The sequence below is a fragment of the Talpa europaea genome (genome assembly GCF_964194135.1).
Source record: "Talpa europaea genome assembly, chromosome: 8".
Taxonomy (NCBI): domain Eukaryota; kingdom Metazoa; phylum Chordata; class Mammalia; order Eulipotyphla; family Talpidae; genus Talpa; species Talpa europaea.
Genome location: NC_140075.1, coordinates 82,105,328 through 82,128,456, shown reverse-complemented (window position 1 = coordinate 82,128,456; position 23,129 = coordinate 82,105,328). Strand labels below are relative to the sequence as shown.

General features: G+C 39.9%; 1 protein-coding gene across 1 annotated transcript in view; it reads left to right on the top strand.

Annotated features, from left to right (window-relative positions):
• Positions 1–5,241: 5,241 nt before the first annotated feature.
• The window catches only part of PYGL (glycogen phosphorylase L), a gene marked incomplete at both ends in the record, with an annotated part of 44,167 nt that continues 26,279 nt past the window's right edge, over positions 5,242–23,129 (top strand). The window contains 5 exons of the mRNA XM_084241095.1: positions 5,242–5,484; positions 13,907–14,008; positions 16,204–16,282; positions 17,768–17,871; positions 22,101–22,232. Coding sequence (XP_084097221.1) covers positions 5,242–5,484; positions 13,907–14,008; positions 16,204–16,282; positions 17,768–17,871; positions 22,101–22,232 — 660 coding nt within the window. The remainder of the gene's footprint in view (positions 5,485–13,906; positions 14,009–16,203; positions 16,283–17,767; positions 17,872–22,100; positions 22,233–23,129) is intronic.

Here is a 23,129-nt window from a genome sequence, read left to right as displayed (position 1 = left end):
TGTATAACACTTGTACAAGCACCTAAAATGTTTAACAATTACTATAGTGCTATTAATATTTTCAAAACTCTTTCATTTTCCCTAATAGTTAAAAATATTTATTTTTCATCACAAGTGAAAATTTTCAAAATACACATTTATGTCTTTCATAATCTCTAAGTAACCATAATTACTTACATATTATTCTCATAGTATATTAATATATGACCTAAGTGTAATTTTAGATGCCTTAGGAAGAAGCATTTATGAATATAAGGTAAGTCTAAATAAATGTTTACTCAAAAACCAAAAATAAGTACACTGTACCTTTTTCTCACTGCTTTGCCTTTCCAGAATGCAGTTAACTGCTCTCTATTATAATTTCTTGGGGGGAGGGGGAAGCTATTCTGTGCCTTAACTACTTCCCTCTTGTGACCCTTGCTCTTATGCATCTCCTAATGCTCTCCTAAGCTAGAAGTCCTATGTCCTTCCTTGGTAAGGTTCATATCCTTCTTTGGAGATTATAAGCACCAAAGCTTGAATGACTATTCAAGGGAGACAGGGGAAAAGTAACAACCATGAGAAAATTAAAGCATTGGCTAATATTTTTTAAATGTAATCCCAAATCAATCATTGATAATACTAATGCTTTGAACATTGCCTAGCACTTCCCTCCTCAGTAAGCTTTGCCATCTGATGGAGTGAATGAGACAGAGAACATTTCCTTAATTTGCATAAGTCAAAATTGAGACACTATGTGATTCTGCAGTCTCAGCATATTCTACACCAGGCATGTTAAGACTGTCAGTGATTTGAGGACTGGGAGAAAATGGGTTGTTAAGCATTTCCAGCTTTTCAGGAACTCCCACTGGACCACACCTAACAAGCCAGACTACTATATTAATGAGCAAATCCAATATGACAGGGCCCAAATGTGTCAGGAATGTCCTTCAAGACAAGTCAAATATATTCAGGTGACAAGTGAAAGGTAGTAGTCACAGCCAATTATAGAGATGGTAATTCTGTGATCCATATTATCTGCAGATTCTAAGGGCATGTAATAGTATAATAAAGCCAGGCTCTCAGTCATTGTACTAAATATTTAAAACAGCAGAGTCTAGGCAGTGGCTTTGGTTGACAGATTCATGCATTAAGTATTCTGTGAAAATGTACTTAAATTCACACATGGGCATAAAGCTCAGCTGATCTACATTGCCCATCTCCAAGATTCAAACAACCTGTTGCAGGGCCTCTCTTGAATCTGGCATTTCCCTGGATTTCAGAACTAATTAGAAATAGGTTAAAAGACCAGAGAATATTAGGGGGAAAAACCAAATGGTTAGGGTAAGTGAGTCAGCTGAGATGCAGTCAGAATTCAGGGTTACTGAAGAGATCCCAAACCCTGTTTGAAAGAAGGAAAAGCTACACAAAGATTTGAAAACCTCTTCAGCCACTGGCTAAGTGACCTTGAGCAAGCAATTTAACTTCTCTAATCTTCAATTTCTTCACTTGTAAATGGCAAAAAAAGAGAACTTGCCTCACAGCACACGTGACAGAAATAGTGGGGTATGCATAATAAAGCGCCAAGCTTGTTGCAGTTCTCATGAATCCGCAAGTGGCATGCCCATCTAATAAGCCCTGCATTAAAGCTTAGTGGCTTTAACCTATGTTTGTTCATCTAGTATCTTTCTGTGGAAGTTACCAGAATCTTTCTGTGGAAGTTACCAGACTGGGCCTCACAGACCTCCCACTGCATGGAGCCAGACTGGCCAAGAAGCATGGATAACCTTGGCCTGTTCACGCACAGGCCACTCCTCTGCCAGCTGACTTTCGCTCCAGAATGGCCCAGAGGCCCTGTTGGAACTTCGTGGGACTGCAGGGCACTGTGGGGTGCCCTCCTTCCGCCCTCCCTCTTTTCTTCACACAGGTCAGCCTTGCATCATAATCTGACACTCTCTCAGGCTAACTTGGCTTCCTCCTTATTTTCTCTCCCATAAATATTTGTGCTAATAAAATCCTTGCACGTTTAATCCTGTCTTATCATCTGCTTTTCTAAACATCCAAACTAACACTTTTCCAAGGTTCTTTTCTGACAGTGGGCAACTAATGCTTGTCCTGTGAGGTCTGGACAGTTTGTTCATTTATTCACAAGTGCTGTTTCATCATAGCAGTCACGGAGAAGCAATAGTTGAGAAACAGGAATAATACAGGTCAGTGCTGACAAGGCTGGTGTGAAAAGATTTGAGCAACTTAAGTCTGATACTTTTTCAGGGAATGACAGTTTTTGGTGTTTCCAGTCACCAGAGGCTGACAGAAGGGATTTTAAAGAGAATAATCTTCTTGGTCAAGTAAATTAATCTCCCTCCGCCTCAGTGTCTTAGAAAGTACAGAGTGAGCTGATGATAAATTTCAAAGAGACCTGGAGGACCATAAGCTCCGCATTTCCCAAACCCCAGCTACACTTACACTACACTTTCTTCGTCAACTCATGTACTGCCCAATCTATGTTGTTTTTCTTTAGGTAAATTAACTTCCACTTAAATTTCAAAAAACAAAGTTTATATCAGAATGTTAATTGGAAAAGTATCCTTTTACATAAACAGAAGACAATATTATTAAATTCTAGTCTTATGCTAAAACCTGAAGAAGGTGTAGAATCTGGGTCTGCTTTCATACAGATTAACAAGCAGTTAAAGACATGTTAACACCAGAGATTTACCAGAAGGACTAAAACAGATGTGAAAGGGGATTAACTGTCTGACAATGAAAAATACTACCATTGAAGGTTGATCTAAGGAATACTCCTAAATCTCCTCTTTACCATGCATGAGCCTCCCACATTCCATAGTTCGAACATTCTTCCATTCAGCTTTTTCCCTCTGAGAGATGTTTGACTCAGAGATGCAAGCTCACTGACTGGACACTGAATCATACAGATAGTGTAATTATTAGTTCTTCTTTATCCTAGATTTCCAACAAGAATTTAGTACATCTAGTAGATTGGATGGGGAGGTGGGTGAGGGTGGGGGCTAGGATCCACCTATTTTAAATTGTTTTAAGTAAAACTAAGAAAGAGTAAATTTGGCTTTTGTGTCTCCCATCTCTTCTTTTGCACCCCCTAGTTCCCCAACCCCCATCCAAGTGCGCAGACATTACTTTGCCTTTTGCTGCTCAGAGGTCTTCCTGGAATTAGCATTGCTCAGAGCTACTTTCCCTCACCCTCCTGCTCCATCCGTTCTTCCACTCAGCTGTGAAAGCTGATGGAACTATTTCACACCAACATGTCAATGGCCCAAAACTGGCTTAATGCTATAACCATCTTAGGAATATTCAAAGCTTATTTTTTTTTTTAAGATTCATTTATTTATTTATTTATACAAGCACTGGGTACAGTCAGAAGAGTGGGAGGGTGAGAGAATTCACCAGAGCTAGAGGGGAGAGCAGAACAGGCAGAGTGACAAAGCACACTGCTGAGGGGAGCAGCGGGTGGTAGGAGAGGTCTGCACGCCATGTGGGACCCTCTACGGCAGCCAGGGATCAAACCGGTACTGCAGAGGCTGCAGGCAGCTTCCCAACCCAGCACTCAACTGCTGCGCCACCAGGGAGGCCCTCAAAGCTTATTTTTAAAAACACATTTTTATTATCAAATTTGTCAAGATACCTTTCCTTCCAACCTCTCCTCAAACTTTTTCTCACAGATCTGGTTGTTTTCAAGAGTAATCATTCTGATAAGTTTCACTCTTAATTCAGCATATTTCTTGCTTCATCCAAATGAAGCCCAACCCTCATCCTCATAGCTCCTATTATAGCGCTTGCTATGCAGGTCATCAGTATCACAGATACTGCATAGGGCCCAGTGTAGTCTCTGCTCTGCCCCAGCAGCTTAGGATCCAAACCCTTAATGTTGAGAAAACAAGAAGTTGAACATATTGCCAAATCTGAACTTTTATTTTATTTTGGTGAGGGCTCCATTTAACCTAAGTCAAACAATCCCCCCACCCCCCCAAAATCCAATACAGCAAATCAAAATAATGAGCTTTGGTTTATTATTCAAAATAAAGTCTATAATCAGTTGTACTACGAGGTTTTTTGTTTGTTTTTTTAAAACTCAGTTCTGGCAATGAACTGTTGCTAAAATAATAGTAATACTACTTTTGATGGAAGAAGAAAAAGCCTCTGGCTTCCTAAAATAGCATGTGTTTGCCTTTGCCAAGATTTTAAAACACACACACACACACACACATATACAAATAACCACCACCAAAGCTGGAGGTGAAAGGTGCAAAGATCATCCTGTTCTGCCCATTAACAAAGACTGCCTTGTTTTATGTAAACAGGGCAGCTGGCTCTGTGAGTTATCCCTTCATTTTCCACACACATAACCTTTCTTTTCTACCCACTCCCTGCCCCTCCGGTTAAAAAGTAATTCAAACAAGAGGCCTGAGGTTGAAACCCCTGCCACCACCTAGTCAGCCTGTGGCCAACCCGAGCGTTCCTAAATTCAGTCCCTCCCGAAGAGCAACAAGCAGGGTGATTTGCAGAGGAGGAGCATAGGTCTTTGGAGTCAAATCCCTGAGTCTTCAAAAAATGGAAGCAAAGGAGAGTCCCCAGAATTCCTTTCTGAGGTCTGGATTCCAGGATGAGGCAAGGATTGACAAGGAGGGTGAGTCAGCTGAAGAAGTATTCTACCCCTTCAAGATCCCTCCCGATGCCTTGGTGAAACCCATTCCAAGTGAGAAACAGTAACACCAGTGAGCGCAGTTAGTAAATCTCTGTAGAAAAGTTTGCCAGCTCCGTGCAATCACACATAAACATGCTTCTTCAATCAAGAACCTAGCAAGGGGAGGAAAGACAGGTGCTGAGCTCCAGGTTCTGCAGACCCGGAAGGAAGCCTCGGAGTGTCTACGTGACCTGCCCCAGGTGCCAACCTTCCACCGCCTGGAGGGCTCAGCGGGGTCCTGGGGGGACAGCCCCACCTGGCCGCGCGCAGCAATGCCCACAGGGGCCCAGCGCGCACCCCAGGCCTCGGCGCCCACCCTCCGCTGCCCCACCCTGCAAAGAGAGGCCAGGCCCTCCTGCTCCCCCCATCTCTGTTTGGAACAGGGGCGGTGCCGTGCCGGGGGGCGGACCCCGAACTTTCCACCGATCAAAAGCCGCGGCCAGCGCTCCGCCCTGACCTGCCGCCGGGCGCCTCCGGCCGCTCGATCCGCTCGTCCAGCTCGTCCCGCGCGTCCCGCTAGCTGCTCCGCACCGCCCGCCGCCATGGCCAAGCCCCTGACGGACCAGGAGAAGCGGCGGCAGATCAGCATCCGCGGCATCGTGGGCGTGGAGAACGTGGCCGAGCTGAAGAAGGGCTTCAACCGGCACCTGCACTTCACGCTGGTCAAGGACCGCAACGTGGCCACCCCCCGCGACTACTTCTTCGCGCTGGCGCACACGGTGCGCGACCACCTGGTGGGGCGCTGGATCCGCACGCAGCAGCACTACTACGAGAAGCGCCCCAAGGTACCGCCCCGAGAGCGGCGGGAGGGGTGGGGGGCGGGGCGGGGCGCTGGGGCTCCTCTCTGGCCCCGCGGGTACAGCAGCCCGGCGTGGGGGTGACCTGGCGTGACCACTCTTGGAGCGAATCTTGACCACCCCCGGGCAGCGCCCGCCAAAGTCTGGGAGACGTGTCCAGGTGGTGGGCGGGCATTCTACCAACACCCATGCTGTACCCCCCTGAGCACCTCCTGGTGAGCAAGTGCCCAGATCTCCCTTTCTTGTCCACTCATTTCACAAACGTTTTTGGAGCATTTATTCGTAGCATTTAGCTCAGAAGTATCGGGCGCCTCCTGTGTGTGTGCCAGGCACAGTGCTGGACCCACGCTGCTGGCCCTGAACAAAGTGGACCAAAGTCCTTCGGCAAAACTTAGTCTTTAGGGAGGGATGAGAAAAACAGTTCGTCAGATGTAGTTAGAGCTCAGGGGGTTGGGGGGCGGGGCAAGGGAGACAATGGCTAAAAAGAGAAGTTGAAGGGGATGCACTGCCCAAAGGCTTGGGAAGACTAGATGGACAGACCTGGCCAGTGACCTGGAAGCTCCACACAGGAGTGGGAGGAGAGGGAGGGCTAAGGTCCACCCCAAGGACAGGGATCTGCGAACCCCCTTTCTGCCAGTTCCAATGAGTGGGATGTGGCGCTCCTGGACTAACACAACTCCTTCGGGGTGGAGGCAGTGGGCCAACATGCTCTGACCTCTAAGACCTGCCCCCTGAGCTGCTGTTCCCTAACCTCCTACCCACTGTGAGAAGACTGGAGAGTTCCTTAAGGTGCTCTAAGCAAATTACCTCCCAGGACAATCTAAGGAGGTGGGTAGGGAGGCTGGAGGAGGCCATGGCAGGGGGGAGGGATTGTGTTACACAGAGGGAGGGTTAGAGTGGAGCTCTGGCTGCTGGAGTGAGGTGGGTGTCAATCCTTATTGGGAGAACAAACTGGAAAAAACGGGTTGAAAGAATACTGGCAAGGTGAAAGGCAGATATGTCCTGGAGGTTGTGGGAAATGTATGTAAATATTTATTAGGAACTTTTTCAATATGTAAAAAGCATGAAGAAGAAACTAACAATGCACAACCCAGAGCACCAAGATTCCCTGTGCAAAAGAAAGTATATTCTCACTGGAAGGAATCGCAGCTGTAACAAAGCTTTCAAATAGAGAATAACTCTTCCTCATCTCAGACTCAGTCCTGTACCCGAAAGTAGCAAGGCTGGAATCTATCCTTCCAAAACACTTGTGCATACTCTAAGTTTACTGTATCTTTTTTTATTTGCATTGAGGGGACACTACAAAGTCCACCATGCTGCACCTTAAATTGAAAGTTATTTAAGTTTTTAAGTTGGAGTGGTAGATAATGAGCCATATTTTAGAACCTCATCCCCATCTCCCCACACTCAACCCCTCTATAGTATTAGTATATAATATAGTCTGATTGGAGAGTTAGAACACCAACACAATAACACAATGCTAGAGCAACAGACCAAGGCTAAGTCTGGACAGTAGGCCAGGTAATATTGGCAAACTCAGAATGCCTGGTAGCATAGGAGAAGCCCGCAAACTCAGTGGACCAAGGTAGCCTAGGAGAACCCCACAAGCTCAGTAGTCTAGGAGACACCCCCCTAGCCCAGCCAATCAGCAAAAGACACAATGCAGAGACACCCAAGAATCAAACCCCCACTCACTATACCCATATAAGCACCTACTTCTTGCCACCCCAATGGCTTACCAATGGGACCCCTCTCCACTCCAAAAGCTTTCCTGTTCTTCTTCTTACCTACCAATCAATCAATCTCTTGTTTTTCTCTAACTTTGGTTTTTCTTTAACTTTACTCCCCCAAGACAAGAAGCAAGAGAGAGCCCACCTGGGGTCCTCAGAATCTGGGCCTCCTCCCCAAACCCCAGTTCATCAGTAGTAATTTTATATCTTTACCAGTTTATATTCATTTACTTCATGCAGCTCTGCAATACTGATTAAATAGATATTTTTCTAGAAAATTAACTCATGAAATTGCTGAGTTGGTTGTAATAATAATGTGATGAGGATGATGATGATGAAAAAAGTAACAATCATTGCTGACACCTCTAAAGAGTGTTTAAATATCTTGGTACGGCTCTTATTTTCATACATGAAAACACCATATTCCTAGTCAATTTAGGTTTAGAAGTATTCTTAAGAAAATGTATTAAGCATTTTAATAAGATTCTAATGTTTGGTTTAAAATTTCTTGTATTCAGAGGTGAGTATATAGATATTTACTATTTTTTAAAAAGTGAGGTGAGAATGCAGAAGGAAATAAAGCGTAATATGTGACATTGTTAATTTTACATTGGAAAGCACTAATATATTCTTCTTGACTTGAATAATATTAAAATATTTGAAAAAGTTACCTTATTATAATAACAAAATGATTGGTTTTTGGAAAAATAAAAATTATTTTTTTCAAAACTCTCCTTTAAAAAATTGAACTGTTTCAAAAAAAAAAGAACATTAAACATTGGTGATTAAACTGAAAAACCAAATTAAAAAGATTTTAAAATTATACACAAAGTCATAACACTGAAGTTTGAAGAAAAGCATATTCTACATAGTAGAATAATCAAATTAATTGTTATTTATTTAAATTAAATTGATAACAATAATCACATTAAATTTAAAAATATGTCAATTTGTAAAGAAAGAACTATGTCCCACTGGCAAACAGAATGAATTTTATTTGCTAAATGAAGTGAATATTATCAAAAAAGTGAATAAATGTAATGCCCTATATGAAAATTCATTCAAAATGAATTTAAAGACTTGGACATAAGAACAGAAAACAAAGTATTTGAATCAAAATATAGACAACCCAATACAGGACTCCTACTATAAACATGTATTTGGGAATATAAATCAAGCAGCAAGGGAGACAAAAGCAAAATAAACAAGTGGGATTATCTAAACTTAAAAGCTTTTAAACCTCAAAAGAAACCATCCAAAAAAAAAAAAAAAAACGAGGCAACCTACAGAATGGGACAAAATATTTGCATATATCTAACAGATAATCTCCAAAATTTACAAAGTACCAACAGGAGCCAACAGCAAAGAGCAAATGCCCCATTATAAAATGGGCAAACCCCTCAACAGACATTTCTCACTTATGACATTCAAACAACATTCAAAAATGTTCAATGTTGCTTATAATAAAGAAATGCAAATTGAAAGCAAACTAATTAACCATCTCCCCCCATGACAATGGCCCATGAAATGACACCACCACTTTGCCTTGAGGGGAGTCAAGGAGCAGGCCAGGATACAACTTTGAACCACAGGCATTGCTCCCAGTGGGGGCCACTGAGGGGAATCACCAGTTAGCCCACAGCAACCTAGTAAAGATTAGGCAGGACAGACCCAATGCAGGACCATATCATGCCAGAAGAGGGTGCTAGAGGTGTAAACAGCTACTGGGCCCCCTTTTGGGGCCTCCCATTTGCCCAGGGGAGCCCCCACCCAGGCTCAGGGTGGGGTTCACTTAGAACTCTATTGTATCTCAATTAGCATCAGCTCTGTTATAGTTATTACTCTTGGTGCTAGGTACAACTTGGTTATCTCAGTAATCATGAATGCTCTTAAAGTTATAACTCATAAAGTTATAACTCATGTAGAAAATGATCTCAACTAAAATTAACTCTGTTATAATTATTACCAATGGTGCTATGTAGAACTCAATTGTGAACTCAAGTACTATCAGCCCTTTATTATTGTTGCACATGGTGCTCATATAGATCTCAGTGATCTCAGTTAATGGCTACTCTGTTATAGTTGTTACTAGCTGTGCTTTGTAAAACTCAATTGTGAGGTCAGGTACCATCAGTTCTGTTGTAGTATTACGTGTGTGCTCATGTAGAACTCGGTGATTTCAATTAATGTCAGTTCTTTCATAGTTATTATTCTTGATGCTCATGTAGAACTTAGCTCAAGTACTGCCAGCTCTGTTATATTTATTACCAATGGTGCAATGTAGAACTCAATTGTGAACTCAAGTACCATCAGCTCTTTAGTGCTATTACACATGGTGCTTATGTAGAACTCTGTGATTTCAATTAATATCAGCTCTTTCATAGTTATTACTCGTGGTGCTATGTAGATCTCAGTGATCTCAATTAATTTCAACTGTTTTATTATTACCATTTGTGCTATGTAGAAATCATTTGTGAGCTCAAGTCAATCAACTCTGTATAGTCATAACACATGGTGCTCATGTAAACTCATTTGTGAGCTTAATTAATGTCAGCTCTATTTTAGTTATTACACATGGTGCTCATACAGAACTCTCTTATAGCTTAATTATAGTCAGCTCTGTTAGAACTGTTACTCATGGTGCTCATGTAAAACCCAATGATCTCGATTAACATCAACTCTCCTATAGTTATTACACATTTGTTCTCTAGAACTTGATGATCTTAATTATGCTAGCTCTTTTCCAGATAATACTCATGGTGCTCATGTGGATTTCAATTCTAAGCTCCAATATTGTCAGTGCTGTTATAGTTTTTACTCATGGCTCATGTATAACTCAATTGTGAACTCAATTAATATCTCCTCTATTTACTACTTGTGGTGCTCATGCAAAACTCAATTCTGAGTTCAAGTCCCTTCAGCTCTGTTCTAGTTATTACACAGGGTGCTCACATAGAACTCAATTGTGAGCTCAAATACTTTCAGCTCTGTTATAGTTATTACACATCTTAATTGATCCATATATATTAATAGTATTTAACACCCATAGAACATACTCTTTCCCTCTCTGATGGCTGAGCTGGCACTTTCTAGTTATTCTGGTTCTCTAATGAGTTTTTTTGCTGGGCTCTCCTTTCCTACTACAGTGTGGTTATAAGTCAGTTAATCTAATAGTGATACAGTGAGTAGGATTCATTCCATACATATTAATTAGAATCTACTCTGTGACACCCCTTCATCTACACAGGAGGGCCTTGGGCCAAGTGGAACCAGCAAATGTATTCCAGCTTCTCTCCCATTACCTCTGCTCTTCAGTAACTGTGCAGATGAATCCCAAATCTGGATCTCTAGTCTGACTTCTTTTTCAAGCTCCATTCCTACATTTCTTAGATCTTGAGCAAGATCTCTTCCTACTTCCTCAAACTCAAATTACTATCCTTCCCAGCTCTGCCCTATCTTCTGTTTCTGAGTTAATGGCATTGCTATCCTGACAATCACCCAGACACAAGTTTTAGTCTCACCTTTGACTTCCCTCTGTATTCCCTATTCAACTGGCTGTCCACATTCTGTTGAAATCTGCTGGTCTCCTTCAGATTACCTAATCTCCTCCTTTTACACTCCTTGGTCTAATTGAGGCCCTGACTACCAGTCTCTGAAGTAGACTTCTAAGTGGTTTCCATGCTCATAAAACTGGCCACAAGCAGCTGACATGTTTTACTTGGCCAGCAAGACATCTCTTAGCAGGTTAATTTTCAGTCCCTTTGGGCAGGACATGCACGTGCCAGTTCTTGGCCCAGTACACCCCATTGTTTCATGTGACCTCCATTACACATTGCTTCTCTCTACCTAGCTCCTGAAGGCATTTGAGTTTGCAGTCCCATCTCATTCTATACATTGTAGCCCTATTCAGCTTCCTAAAGCAATATATCTTGCTCCCTGCTCGGATATCATTGGTTCCTGTTGTCCTGCCATTGTTCTTTATGAAGCTTTTAGCATCCTTCTCAGTTCAGGTGAACCTGTCCCTCCCATCTCATCTTCCTTTACCCTCCTGTACTTACCTTACTCTCCCATAGAACCAATGTGTTATTCCTGTACTCCCCACTTTTGGGGCTCTGCCCGATGCATCTTCCACTTGACATACCCTTCCCACCATGTGCTCAGCTCCTGCCTGTCCCGCAAGTCTGTTTTGTTGCTACCTGTTCCATACATCTTTACACAAGTACCCAGGTGCTCTGATTAAAGCAGGGAATAAAATAAAAATTATCTTTAACATACTTATAATTATTATTTCTTCTTTATTTTGTCATTACAAACCTTTTGAAAAGATCCATTTCTGTAAAATATGCATAAAATAGTAGTAATTGTAATACATGTTTTTAACTTATAAGGTATTTGGATATGCTTAAATATTTTTATTACTGGGATATGTAACAACTATTTGGAGATCATTAGCTAAGAAGATAAGGAAGAGCTATCATTCAAGATCTATATGTTCCCAAATATAGCATGAGGATCACACACACACACCAAAAAAAGTGATTTATGAGAATATAGAAAGTGACCCTAAATACATGTTCTTGTAAAGGCTGTCACATAATGAGGTGCTCTTTCAATTACTTCTTTTTTTTTTTAATTTTTTTTTTAAGATTTTTTTTTTTAAGATTTATTTATTTATTTATACAAGCACTGGGTACAGTCAGAAGCGCGGGGAGGGTGAGAGAATTCACCAGAGCCAGAGTGGGGAGCAGAGCAGGCAGAAGGACCGAAGTACACTGCTGAGGGGAGCAGTGGGCGGCAGGAGAAGTCTGCGTGCCATGTGGGATCCTCCTCCGGTGGCCAGGGAGCAGCCGGGGATCGAACCGGCGCTGCAGAGGCTGCGGGCAGCTTCGCAACCCAGCGCTCAACCGCTGCGCCACCGGGGAGGCCCTCAATTACTTCTTTTTATGTTAACAACCATATTTAATAAGTGCACATTTATCAGACAATGTTTTACAAACTGTATTTGATAACTCTCAATTACTTTATTTTGAGCAACAACTTTTTTTAAGGAAGATCTTGCAATGCTTAATAGATCTGAAGTCCATGTTGATGTGGAATCATTAAAAGGGAGGCCAAGACATTTAACATAGATGTAGTTATTATTTCAAAGGGTGTGACCCCACAATTGCAAGAGTTGTGTATATACTGTTTTTATAAGCTAGTTTTTTATAGATTAAGCAAAAGTAAAAGCAATACATGTGGTCCTAAATGAAAATATGTAATAGGGAAAATGAATAAAATTTGCCCTGAAAATATGCAAATGGGTATTTGTGGCTTAGAAACTTTCCTGTGATGTAGTGACCTCAGGTACAAGTTACCAGCCATGGGGATGAATGGCACCAGGCACCCCTTTGGCCTCTATCTGCCCCAAAAAAGAGACCTTTTTCCTAACTTACACAAAGACATCTGAGGAGTGGATGAGGGCCCCAGTGACAGCATCATAGGGATTCCAACAACTTGGATCAAGGTAATGATGGTGTGCTCTGGAAATAGTGTCAAGTGATACAAATGATACACTAAAATACAGATGTTGATGCCTATGTGAACACCTAGAATTCCATTGTTTTATAAAATAAGTGACAACAGATGAAATTTCTAAATTTGCATTTTCATTTAATACTTTATTATAAATATATGTGTAACTAATAATTGAATATTATGATAGGCCTTATCTCGAATAAATTCTGATTTTTTTTTATATTTTTGGGTTCATCAAATACTTTTCTTTTTGGTTCTTATTGGCTCTTATTGGGATAAGGGGTCACCCTTACCCTTAATATTTGAGGTAACTTTATATTTGTGTATTTACAGATTTTAGTTGTGTGTGTGTGTGTGTGTGTGTGTTTGGTAGGAAAAAGGAAACACATAAGGAAGAGATTGTCAAAAGGGATGATGAAGTCACTCATTTTTTTCCAATTAGTAGACTGTGCTTATATTTTAAAAGGTTTTAGGTGGTCTGAATTTGACACCTCTTAATTTCAACTCTAATACCTGACTTCTGTGTCAAAGACATTCAGTTTTCAAGTTGATCGAGAAATTTTCCATTTCATCCAGGATAAATACCAAAAATTCTAAGGTAGTCTTTTGTTATTGACTATCCATAAGCTTTCTAGAATAATTTGATTCTATAACAGTCATAATTTTACTTGTAATCAGTCCAAGAAAAATACCTTCTAGTCATTGGGTATGTCTGGAGGGAATTCATCTTTGTGTTTCTTAGATGGCTTGATATGCTCATAGCCACCCCAGCTGACTCTCATCCTATAAATATTTCACAAGTGAATGATGAGCTGTGACAGTTTGACTTTAGTTTATTCAAAATATATGCGTGATTCATGAAGCTCATGAACAGGAAGCTAAAAAACACAAAACACCTAATCTAATTAGTTGAATGCATTGGCCTTGTTTCCTCCTGGATGTAAAGGATACTGAATTGCCTTGACAAAAATCAGGTATAAAATGGTTTCCCCAAAGCCAGTTGTCAGTAATGCCTTTGGTTAGTCCTTGATTCATCTAAAGGACTCTCATTTGAACCCCTATTAAAGTAGGCCTTCCTGTGTGTGCTTGTTGGTGACCTTGTGTTTTTATGTTGAAAATTAAAGTTGGCCCCATAAATTTAATATTACCTCTCTTTGTTTCAGAGAGTTTATTACCTCTCTTTGGAATTTTACATGGGGCGAACATTACAGAACACCATGATCAACCTTGGTCTACAGAATGCCTGTGATGAGGCCATTTACCAGGTACATGGTTTCAATATTCTTTCATTCTCTCCCTTTAAATTTCAAGTTCAGTTCAGGAACATTGAAACTGTCACACCAAAAATGGTAAAAATGTGCTTCTGTGAATATGGCTAATGCAAACTATTAGAAATATAAGCTACTGATGATCAGAGTTAGGGAAATAGTTTTGCCTTGAGAGAATATTCTTTTCCATCCAAAATTTTTGACAGCATTCCCCAGCAAATTACATTTTTTAAATTAACATCTGAATACGATTCATAAAAGTACTTGAGTCTCTGCTGGGGAAATACCAAGCTTTACTTTGGGCTTGTAATTTTTGAAAATGATAACTACTATTGTATATCAAGGCAAAATATGAAAAAAATATTTTTTTTAAATATGGTCATCATACATTCTTTATTGCTTAATGAGATGCAAAATATATTTCCTCTGTAAATGAGGAGCCTGAGGTGTTAAACTTTAAATGCAAATTTGTTTTCATGAACATATTTAACTCTTTCTTCCTGGGGCTTCAGGTATGTCCATGCCAAAACCAAATAATCCTTAACCTTTCTGAAGTGGTTGAAAAGAGGAATGGGCATTTGCAATGACATGTTCTAAACCAGAGGCTGTCCACACTGCACCTTTCCTTGGCAGGGGACTGGCCCCTGAAAGTGGCCAGCTGCTTGTCACTTAGGGCTGGTTTCCTCCATGTGGGGTAGGTTTTCATTTCCTGTAGAAGAACCATTGCAGCTCCCCTCCACTTCCCTTTTCTTTGCTTCTCTTGATATCAGCTCAAAATAATATATCTCCTTTGGCCCAGCATATAACCAGGTGGGATGAAACAAACCAGGGCTACTTCCTTAAGGTCTATAGCCTACTTTAGACTTTTACTTTTTGAGTTTAAAAAATCCAGAGTGTTAGCATTAGCAGTTGAACTTGCACAAGAACCCCAGTAAATTTGAGTCATGAAAGCTCCCAGAACTATGAACAGAAGCAAATCAATTTTTGAACTCTTAGAAAACTGAGTTGTCAAGACCTGTATGAGAAACAATTCTTGGTGTAAAGGTAGGGATCCAAATAGATGGGTCCATGGAGACTGGGGCATCAACTGCAAGTCATACCTATATCTTGTGCTTATATTTTCAAATGTGCAAATTATATTTCCATTATAATGTCATGGATTGCCTCACTTTCAGATAAGAATGCAGTCATTTCATAATAGACCATCATTAGCCAAGCATGGGGTAGATTATTATCAGGTTACCATAGGACAGCTCATTTAATTTATCTGGCCATCAGGTTCCTCATTGTCAGATGAGCAGTCCAAAGTGATCTCCCAGGCTGCAGGATTCTGCCATGAGTCCACGCTGTTCGCAGTGGTGTATTCTGAGCAAGTGGATCATGGAGTCGGCTGGCAACCATTTCCATCCTTCCCCAAGGTCACAAATGCCTCTTGACTTCCCAGGGCCTCCTGTCCTCCCCAGAGAGAAGAAGACTGAAAGGCCCAAACCAACAGGCCGAGGGTTTGAATTTCCCTGGCAGCTCTCTGACCCCAGACCTCACAGACAATGACTAACCAACTGGTTTTGGGTTAACAGCCACTGACCCTATTGAGTAAATATATTCTGTTCATGAAAATATGAACTTTAGTCCACCCTTGAAGGTCTGCCCTCATACTTTTCGAAAATTTTCAAAATCCTTCAGCCCTGTTAGTATCGGTTTGGGACTGGACTATTTCTGAGATTTTACCCCCATAATACAAAAAAAAATTTTTTTTAAGAAATAGTAGCTGACATTTATTGGGAGATATATACCCAGAAATCCCTGCTAAATATTTATATATTTCCTTCTAAATGCTGTGTTTATATGTTCTCATTTAATTTCAAATCTATATTTATCTTCATTTTTTTTCCTCATTTTTTTAAATGAGAGGGGTGAAGCATGGAGAGATTTAGTAGCTTGTTCACGGTCCCCTAGCTACAAAGGGACAGAGTCACTAATGGACATTGAGCGTCCACACTCTTCTTCAAGCTGCTGCTGTGCCATCTCATGCAGTTTGCATCTGCAGTCATCAGCATCTGCAGTGGGTGTCTGAGGCCAGATGAAGCAGCAAGGGAGCTGATAGGATTTCATGCCTGACCCAGAGCTTAGGAAATGACTGAAATGGACTGCATTTTTATCTAAATCCAGTGTTGTTTTCCTTTCATCCTCAGCTTGGATTGGACATAGAGGAATTAGAAGAAATTGAAGAAGATGCAGGACTTGGCAATGGTGGTCTTGGGAGGCTTGCTGGTAAGTGACATTGTGTGTTCTGTTTTCTGGCTTTTGGCGCCTGCTCAGATGCTATGTATCTGGTTAGAAAAACCAGAGAGGCTTTCTAAGAGAAGTGCAAAGTGTGACCTCGCTATAGAGTTTGCACTGTGGTTTGATCAATTCTAGACAAACAGTAGAGAAGGGAACTTAACAAAAGAGACATTGCCTAAGACCCCAGTTAACCAGATCCTTCCTGTGTGCTTGAGGGTTTCCACAGTGGCCCCTTTATTTCACTGCTCTTTGCTCATAGCTGCTAACTCCCATACTTTTTTGGTGTGACCTAAGTTATCTGACCACTGTGTTGTTGTCTTGTGTACTGGACAGTTTCCTTTTTTTGAGTGACCAGTAGGCAGTGACACACCTGTTATATTACAAGTATGATTTAGTTAATTACTATCTGCCTTTTATATGGATGAAATTTCCTTGCTGTCTTCAGGACGTGATTTTTCAGCAAATATAAAGGAAAACATTAAAAATATTACCTTTCATTAATTTGAAAATGCATCCCTATGATCAATTTTACTTTCTGACATGTACACTAAAGAAACACTCAAACTTGTGCACAAGGAAGTATGTGGGGGAGAATTTGCAGTACTGTTTAAAAAGGCAAGATATTAGAAATAACCTGATGTCTACTGATAGGAGAATAGGTATATAGGTGGTTGTACATCCATGTTAAAGAATAATGAACAGCAACCAAAAAAGAATGAAGTTGATCTATGAATAGACCTCCAAGAAGGTAGAGGGACCCTACAAGGAGTGAGGAGTTACATCACATTAAAAATGAAAAGATAAATTCACAGGATTAAGTATTTTACTACTACACAAAAATAATTTGAATATCCCAAATGACTTTGTAAAATCTGCCATTACTCCTTGGTGTGAAATCCTTAATAGAAGCGATAAAATGTGAATTGCTTTTGGTGGAAAAAACACACACACACACAGTGTTATCCTATTTATTTGTGTTTTTAAAATGTTACTTTTCTGTGAGTACATATATGTGTAAATCAATAGGAAAAAAGTCTCTGTGATGTTCCCTAAAAGGAATGACAATGGGGGGATGGTAACTAAGGGGTATCCTAGCCCTTGTCTTCTACAGGAAGAATGTATCATAAATTATTTGTGAGATTTAAACTTGATATTAAAATATACTACCACATATGTTGTGTCAGATTGTACTGTATAAAAAACAAATATCTATTTCTTCTCTTTCAGAAATGGTTCTAAAATCTCTTGCTTTTTACATACATTCAAGTTATGTATGTAAGTTATTCTACATACATAACTTACATACATACATACATACAAGTTATTCTACATACATAGAAATCCATTGTATATCTTTCATATTATTTGAACTTTACTACATTACTTGTGGCTACTAATTTTTTTAGCGAAAGGCTTAAAATTTTGATTAACCTTTATGACTCTGCCTTTTACCTGTGTATCTGATTAATTTAGCTTGCTTCTTGGATTCCATGGCAACCTTGGGACTTGCTGCCTATGGATATGGCATCCGGTATGAATATGGAATCTTCAATCAGAAGATCCGAGATGGATGGCAGGTATATATGTGGGCCATCTTTTAAAATTATGTCATTAAAGAACTCTTTCATACCCTCTAGACACTTAACATAGAGCTGTACTAATTTCCCTGACAATCAGTGAGGACTGTCAATAAAGACTGCCTTTCCCCTTTGGATATAAATTCCCAGTGCCATTTACCACCAGCTCCATAGCACTTCCTGCACAAGGGTGCTCTGAAAACATGTAATCCAGAGAAACCTTGTCTTAGCAGGCATAGCCTAAATAACCAAGATCTTGATACAACCTGACCAGATAGTACATAGTATTCATTCTGTCTTTGAAAGTGTTCTGTGTGGTACTCATATTTCAGAAAGTTTAGGAATTTCATTTCTTATCTTTTACCTACTGTTCTGTGAAAGATTAAAAGAAAATTAACAATCTTGAATTTTCAAATTTTATGAAAGGAAACTGTTAAACTAACTTTGCTACTCTTAAATCTTTATTGCAGGAAACTCTCCCTTTCAGTCCTGTCAGAACAATGAAGCATCTATTTCCAGTGTTTTTACAGGAAAAAGAGAGACCAGTTGGCTTTTGCTAGTCTCCAAAGCCACTCTAGTGGCCATAATTTCTTTCCTTATAATATGAAGTTGAATCAGAAAGACACACTATTTTATTTGCCACAGCCATTGTTTACTGGAATGGGATTTTAAAGGGCAAACATGAAATAGATCATGCTGATAAAAAAAGAGACTATTTCCATAAAAAACAAAAAAAAAAAACATTTTCTAGAAAAGTGACCTGCCCTTTAGAGCTCGGTCCTGTCCCCACTCACATATATTGCCCTTACAGTGACAGATGTGGAGAAGTCTGATGAAAATCTCCCAAGCTGGAAAGATTTTTAAAGGTCAAGGAGGTTCTTAATTTCCTTGCAGTCTTTCTGCAAGAAAGATATACAGCAACAAAGTATTCATTGTGATTTCCCCCAAGGAAAATAATTTTGTTAGAATTCTTACCTTACCTTGAACTCTAATAGGGTTAGATGAAACACTAGTAAGAGTTCCCTAAAAAAATAACTGACCCATGGGAGGAAGAGGCAGAAAGGTGATTGCAATAATCTCACATTAAAGTTTGAGTCACACACCAAAGTTGTGAGTAGAAAGCTGCTCAAAGTAGGTATATCAGCTTCGAATCAGCCTGTATTGCACAAACCTGTCTGTCCTGAGACCTGTAGTCAGCCTGCTGCATGTAGCCATGCAGCTCCCATTACCCAGCTCACATCACCCTAGATACCATTGCTAAATGCTTAGAATTCCCTGGAAACAGTTTTCAGTTAATTGTTAAATGCAAATAATTGTCATGTCTTGCATTTGCTCACTGGTTCTTCATGTCCTGTGTGTCCCAAAGTTGAGAGGAAGGTATTTCTTAGAATTGTGTTGCTAACAAAGCTCCTGAGCTGACCTCTGCTTTTCTACTAGCTAGAATACAGATTCCATTGAGTAATTCCCCTAGGGAGATGCCAGTCCAGGCTGCCACTCTGCCCATATTGGCACGCTACGCCTCACTCCACAGACCCACGTTTGCTTTGTCTCAGCTCTGTTTCATCCAGGATGTTCAGCTCCAACAGCCCTCTTAGATATAAATGAAAATTCTTCTCCCATATTGCCCCCTCCATTTTCATGGGGCTCCGCATGTTAGTGCATTCAGGAACCACTGGCTGCATGGAAATCTAGATTGACGGAACAATTTACTGATTTGTTGAAGAAAGCAAGGTAGGGAGGAAGTTTATCACCAACCACCCCACAGCTTATGTGAACTTAGTGGGGGTGCTAAGGGACAGTTCTCTGTTTTCTCACTGCTCAGACCAACTTGTGGTCATTAACTGATTCCTTATCAAAGCAGGAAGAGACTCACAATAAAGAACAGCAAGTTAAGAGTTCTGTTCTCCTTGTTATCCCAGTTACATTAAAATCAGCCACCATTATGTGGCAGGGAAAAGTTAGACCAACATTTCATGGCACTCAAGGTGATCTGCTAACTGGTCCCTCAAGTGTGAGTGCAACCTCCGATTGCATTGGAGTTTGGCAGGGTGGTTGATGGGAATCCAGCGCCTCTTCTCTTGTGAGCATTTCAAGCTTCTTGAAATGCAGCTTCAAGATTCTGCTGTATCTCTCAGCAGAAAATATGTTGTCAACTCTACTTTAAGCCTGATTTGTAAGAAGAAAACTTTCTGCCTCATCGTCCTCCACTTTCATGGCACACATTCAGGTTTGTTTTACAACAATCTTGAGTGCCGAAATGAGGCAAATAGACTTTCCAGTTCTTTCCTGTTACAGGAAGCAGTGTCTACACTGACCAATATTTTAAAACCCCAAAACCACTTTTGCCTAAGTGCAGCATAAAGTGTTTTGTAAGTCAGGATATTTTGATCCTTTGTGATCTTTTGATATTCTCATTTATCAGTTATTAACACAAACTAATATCTTTAACTTAACTAGCTTCTCCTCAGCTGATACAATTCAGTCCTTTCCTTACTACATTTTATTCTTTTTTTTCCCTCTCTCTTTCTAACTGGAATAGTAGAAGTTTGGTTTAAAATAATGAATGGTACCTCTCAAACACAAATAATGTGGTAAACTAATGTTATCTCAATTTTTTAAAAATCTGAAATTATAGTTACTGACTTTGTATCAGTAGGTAGCTCTGTAGTTCCAGGATATGCCATCTATAATTACTCCTAGGAACTTAATAAAAATGCAGAATTTCAGACCCCTCCCCAGATAGATAGAGAACATGCATTTTAATAAGATGTGACTTGCTGGTTAGCTCCCATCTTGCTCCAGCATTCTTCAGGCTTTCTTCCTGCATCTGACATATCCACCTACCCCCTGCAGCTTTCTAGCTCCCAGATCTGCTACCTAAAGATATTCTTTCCATGAATCCCCCTTTCATTCATCATTATCATGACTTTCTGGCTTTCTTGATATAAAGTCATGAGCAATGTTTGAATAAATGAATGTGCATTTGCTTGACTGGCTGTTGAAATTAATTTTTTGTCTAATATCTCGAAGATAGTATCTGTGTCTGTTTCTCTCCACAATCTACCTGGGGTGGGCACTGAACTCAAGTTAGGTGATCATGAGGCACCAAGCGTTGTGTCATAATTCACTAGTACTCTCTCCTTAAACAAAACCTGAGTCTTCTAAGAAGGGAGAATGAGGAATCACATAGGGGAAGAACCATATTCATTCTAACCTCATTAACAAGAGTACTGTGTATTAAGGAAACTTACTCATCCCTTCTTGTTAGACACAATTCCTTTTTTAAATATATACATAATATTTTTAATATTTTACTAATAATATCTTTTAAAATACGTCCCCAATGTGGGTGTTTTGTTTTTGTTTTTATTTTGTTTTTTGGTTTTTCGCTCTTGTTTTGGTATTTTTGGTTGCCTATATGTTGCAAAACAAAAGTCATTTGATGTCCAGGATACCCTAAATACAAATTATGACTTGAAAATTTTTATAAGAAATATTTTTTATAAATTAACAAAAATACATGGGAAAATGTAGAAGTTGCCAATAAAATAAATTCCTCTTCATATATGTTATTTTCAGGATGATCTATAATTAATAGTCTATTATCACATGAAAATTACATAAAGACTATATTAATGAAAGATGACAAAAGGTGATAATATTCTGTACCTATAATGAAATAAACTTTATTTAGGGAGATTTCTATGAGTGGCACTTCTTAATTAATTTAGTGTGTTTTAAGCACAAGAGTTTTGCCTAAAACCATTATGGAGGACGCATTGGGTCTATATGCAACTATCAATAATATCCCTGATACTGAAAAGAGGAGGGCCTCTTTTTGGCTCAAGTTGGATTCACAAATATTAAAATACATACTCTAGAACACAAAGATCTAAGGTCAAATCTTGGTGACACCATTTACTTAATCTGTTCGTGACCTTGATCAAGTTATAATTTCCTCGTATCTTAAAAAAGAAGGAAATCATAGTTTCTTCCTCTGGGCTGCACAATAAGTAAATGTAATAATACATATACAACAGCCACACTGGCAGGTATTGTTGATTTAGGCTGTAAGACAACAGAGGTGAATTGAGATTGACAGAACTATTACTCTTTCCTGCCAAAACAGTATTCTTGAGTTGATTTAGTTAAAAGTATTTCTATTTTAATATGGTTGAAAGGCTAGCTTCACATGTGAAATATAAATCTAAGCCAGATCCTTTTTTCAGGTAGAAGAGGCAGATGATTGGCTCAGACATGGAAACCCCTGGGAGAAGGCCCGCCCCGAGTTTATGCTGCCTGTGCATTTCTATGGAAGAGTGGAGCACACTGAGGCTGGGGCCAAGTGGATCGACACCCAGGTATTCAGAGTGTCCTCACTTGAGCATTCACTACCATACAGCACAATGAATGTGTGGCACAGAGTATAATGTGTATACAGTATCGAGCATAATGTGTTGTGTATTGAATAACAGCATATTCTTATAAATAAATGCATACAAGAACTGGGGTACAGGCCAGAATTGCGGATGATGAGAGGATTTACCAGAGACAGGGTGGGGAACAGAACAGGCAGACTGACTGAAATACACTGCTGAGGGGAGCAGAAGGCGAGACAGGAGAGGTCTGCTGTGCCATGTGGGAAAATGTAGTGCTGCAGAGGCTGCGGACAGCTTCACAGTGCTGTGCTTTAGCCTCTTATACCACCAGGGAGGCCTTATAAATAAATCTTAATGCAACCCATTTGTTTTGGAGATCAGAGAGCTGAGGCCAAGAGAAAAGTGATTTTCCCAAGGTCAAGTGACATAATCAGAGTCATTTTGCAATCAGCTTTATCAGAGATTAATCAGTTCTGTAATCCCAGCATGCTTAGCTTTCCAGTTTTCTATAAAGTTGTTGATACCCAGATTAAATACAGTTAAAAGTCATTCCTACCCCACCACTTTATATACACTTACTTATAACTTCTTCAGAGATAAATATTTTAAAATTGATTTATTCAAAAGATTATTTGTAAAGCCAAGAAAATATGCAAATTATTGTACTCTTATTTCATGCCAAATCACTCTAGAGAAATAATGCTGGTGTTGATTCAGGTTTATTTACTTCATGGGGATGTGTTTATCCTGACACTAATTTGAATATTACCTTATCAATGAGCAATTCACTTTTCACCATCCCCAGTGGCAATTTGTGCTTTGTTGTCTTCACAGTTTTGGACAACATCCTCTACTAACTATTAGATTGCACTGCTCAAG